The sequence below is a fragment of the Lolium perenne genome, chromosome 6 (genome assembly GCF_019359855.2).
Source record: "Lolium perenne isolate Kyuss_39 chromosome 6, Kyuss_2.0, whole genome shotgun sequence".
Lineage (NCBI taxonomy): Eukaryota > Viridiplantae > Streptophyta > Magnoliopsida > Poales > Poaceae > Lolium > Lolium perenne.
In genome coordinates, this window is record NC_067249.2 from 35,507,249 (window position 1) to 35,511,065 (window position 3,817).

The window sequence follows — 3,817 nt, forward strand, 5'->3', positions numbered from 1 at the left end:
TCTACGGCGAGCGACGTTGCAGTGGTGGTGGCTTATCTCCTGGGACATGGGGATGGCGTGGAGTGGGCAGCGGGGACTCCTGGCGTCGGTGGTGCTTCGGCAGTGGCGGCTCCCAGATCTGGTCTCGGAGGCTCTGTTTGATGACGGCGGGCTGCACATCGGTCCGTTGTGCGGCGGGAGTCGATTTCGGGCGAAAGCCCAGCGCTTTGGCGCCAACGGTAACGGCGCCCGCGGGTGTCGTGTCCCTCTTGGGGGCACCGTTGTGGTTGCTCCCCTGTGCTTGAGCTCCGGGTGAAAACCTTTGACCGTTCTTGGTCTCGGCGACGGCGGCACCTTGTGTCGTCACCCTCTTGGGGGCGTCGTCATGGAGCTTGGATTCCCGTGGGCGGTTCTCGTTGTCATCGGCGGGCATGCTTAGATCCTCTCTCGGTGCTTCGATCCCGGCGAAGGGTGGACTTGGCGGCTTCCTATCTTTTACACGTGACATTGGGGTCTTGGTTCCTGGTACTTGTTGTCTGCGGGCAGGATCGGCGCTCCACGGCCCGGAGCGGGAGGGCAGGCGGCCCTCCCCGGCAAATAACTTGGTGGGTACGAGATGACGTTGTCCGGTGGTTTCACAAGGAGGCGGGGTGCATCTTTAGTTAGGAGTGTCGGTTGTACCTTGGAGGGTGTGACATCTCCTTTCTATTCTCTGTTTTTTATCTTTGATCTGCTTTGTAAAGAGGTCTCCCCATCTACCTTGTATCGGTTTGGCCGTGTGTGGCTTTATTTATAAAGCGGGGCGAAAGCCTAATTCGAAGAAGAAGGAGCTAGCTTGGCCTCCTGCGCTATAAAGCCTTCACGAAACGCACCCCCTGTCCCCATAGCTAGCCGGCAACCTTCGATATCTCTCCATCGACACAGCCACACCTCCAGGAGCCAACAAGCAAAAAAGACAACTTGATTTTAACTTCGTCATGTCTAGCATCACGACCATTAGCAGCGGCATGGAGGAGTCGCTTGATGTAGATGGTTTCGTCGACACGAGGCTGTCCCTCTCCCTCGTCATCGGCGCCGGGATCCGACCAGCACCGCCGGTGCAGGCGCTGCTGCCAGCATCGCCGCCACCTGGAAATGAAGCGACGGCGGCGGCTAGTAAGAGGAAGGGACCAGAGAGCGGTAGAGATGGTTCCACTGCTACGACAGGGCAACATGGCAAGAAGGCCAGGAGAGTGCTTGGCGACAGCTGCGTCGACGACGACGGAGGTGTCGCGGCCGACAGCGGCGCGAGGAAGAAGCTCCAGCTCACGGCGGACCAGGCGGCGGTAATGGAGAAAAGCTTCCGCGCCCACAACGTCCTGTCTCATGTACGTCCATAACTTCTTTTTGTTGATCTCAGTAGTAATTTGCATACGAGATCATCATGGGCCGGATTCTGATCGGAATATTTTTAATCGCAGGGTGAGAAGCACGATCTGGCGCGGGAGCTCGGGCTGAAGCCGAGGCAGGTGGAGGTGTGGTTCCAGAACAGGAGGGCGCGGACCAAGCTGAAGCAGACGGAGCTCGACTGCGAGCTGTTGCGCCGCTGGTGCGAGCGTCTCGGCGACGAGAACGAGCGGCTCCGGCGAGAACTCGCCGAGCTGCGCTCATCCTCGTCGTCGTCGGCCTTCTTGTCCAGGCTCACGGCCGCTGTGAGGGTCAACGAAGCGTGCCCGTCCTGCAATAAGCTTGCCGCAACCGGGTCCGGGTGTCGTCCTAATAGCCGATGTTGATCACTATCGTAGAAGTGATTTCTCGTTTGTTTTAGCAAAATCGTTTGTTAGTTATAGGACAAGAGATCATACATGACTATATAGTGTAGTAGGGACTTTGGGTAAACTTCATGTTCACCTGGGTGTTTGAAGATTGATATGGATATTTGATTCCTCTATGGATTTGCAATGCCGACCGGACGATGATGTTGAGCGAAAAAAAAACGGCTAAGTTGTTGAAGTGCAGGTTTGGCCTATGCAAACTAAATGAATGTGTTTTGTGTATTTTTTTGCAAGAAGTCTAGCGATAGTAATCAGTAAGAGTACTACAATTCTCGCAAAGAGTGAAAATTATATAAATTGGCCTTCAGACTACCTAGCGACGATTAAAAGCATTGAAGACGCTCCTCCTTCATCGTAGTTGTTTCACCCATGTCGTCGACTCTCGTGAGTTGAAAATAGTGCAGTCATAGATGATAAACGACAATCTTCACAATACTAGCGTCGACTTAGAAATAGTTATTTCTCATATATACCTCGTGTGACCATGTTATTTGGTGCATTTTTTCGTACATACGGTGTGAAGAACAAATCCACGACTATGTGAACATTTCGCATACTGCTCTTGCCATCCATATATATCATCATGTCCGGTTTGATAATGGATATTTTTATAGCATACTATTTTATTTTATCTCATGTACCTTTGTAAAGTCATTTGCAGTATGTTACACATTTTCCTCTCTCTAGCTACATCATAATGATATTTTTCACTGCCTAAATAAATGGTCATTAACATTTTTAAACAAAGTCTTATGAAAATTGATGTATTCCATGCTATATCAATCTTAAGAATTTCCTTGAATGACAGTATTTTGGAAAATAAAATCTTGAACAAAAAGATCCGAAAAATAATTTCACATGTAATGAAGAAAATTAATTGAGTTATAATAATTACAGATACACCTAAATAAAACTAAGCAAATAATTAGGTAAATTTTACATGGGTAGATAGTGTCAAAGTGTTATAATTAGATATTGTAAATAGGAGTATAAGAATAATTGGTTGTCCATGTCCCATACTCCCATGTCAATAAGATGTTACAAAATATGATTATCGTGCTGAATAATTTATCATCTTGTGTAGAAATATAAACTATTCTCTTAATTAGACGATATGCAATGTTATTTACGGACCGAATTCAACATTCTTGATGCAGATCGACTATAAGAATATTCAAGCTGTTCAATAATTATCATATCTAGCGTAAAAAAAATGATGTACTTGTATTTAGCGGTAGAAAATTTGTATTCTTATATTGGTCGTCGATCCACTGAGTACTAAAAGTATTCGCAGGAGATCGAATTCATACAACCTAGTATAAGACAATCACGTCATGTAAGACGCACTAGCAGTATGTCCGAATCTTAGAATGTTTTAGGCTATTCATTATTGGATTGCGGCCCCTAGTACTGAGTGGAAAGTGAACGCGTGTACGGTTTATTAATTCTTTCTCTCCTTGATTACGTTTGCCCTGACGGAGTAATTTGCAATCGGTTTCATAACATACATGATAACTGAAGACCAAGGGAAGAAGAAACTGACTGTTGTTTTCGGGTTTTAATTAGCTCCCCTGAGTCCAACCACCGTCAAGTAGACTATTCCTTCCAATGAATAATCTGGCTCGATGGCTTCCGGAGTCAGAATAAGAGAGGTGCGAGAACGAAAATGCAGGAGGGAGGCATCGAGAACGATGTCGACTCTTCAAGATGTATAGTGATCGAATGGTCTTTGCCGGCCTAGCAAGACTGGGAGTTTCGATCGATTTCGATCGTGGGTTTTGTGTGGTCGTGCCGGCTGATACGAACCTGAGCTGAGCAGGATTACGTGTATTAGTATCTTTTTTTCAACAACAACGGCGCATCCAGGAAATTCCGAAAGCTTCGGCCATGTACAGCGTATGAGTCGGAATCAAGAAATCTCATCCTGTTTTTTGAAAACCGTGACTTTACATATCGGGCTAGTTTGAGCAGTAATTATGGGAGCTCGTGAATTAGTGTCAGTAACCGCGGCGCTTCCACGAGAA

The 3,817-nt window shown here is 47.1% G+C and overlaps 1 protein-coding gene across 1 annotated transcript; it reads left to right on the top strand.

Moving 5' to 3' along the window:
• The first annotated feature begins 872 nt into the window (after positions 1–872).
• Positions 873–1,949, top strand: LOC127309729 (homeobox-leucine zipper protein HOX18). Its single transcript, XM_051340471.2, has 2 exons — positions 873–1,346; positions 1,440–1,949. Exons 1-2 carry the CDS (start codon positions 957–959, stop codon positions 1,749–1,751), a joined length of 702 nt encoding a protein of 233 aa, XP_051196431.1. The 5' UTR covers positions 873–956; the 3' UTR covers positions 1,752–1,949.
• The last annotated feature ends 1,868 nt before the right edge of the window (positions 1,950–3,817 follow it).

Bases quoted from the DNA above. Each gene is read 5' to 3' on its own strand.
- LOC127309729 (XM_051340471.2), top strand. From the start codon at position 957: ATGTCTAGCATCACGACCATTAGCAGCGGCATGGAGGAGTCGCTTGAT. The intron at 1,347-1,439 runs GTACGTCCATAA...TTTTAATCGCAG, and splicing joins CCCACAACGTCCTGTCTCAT to GGTGAGAAGCACGATCTGGC.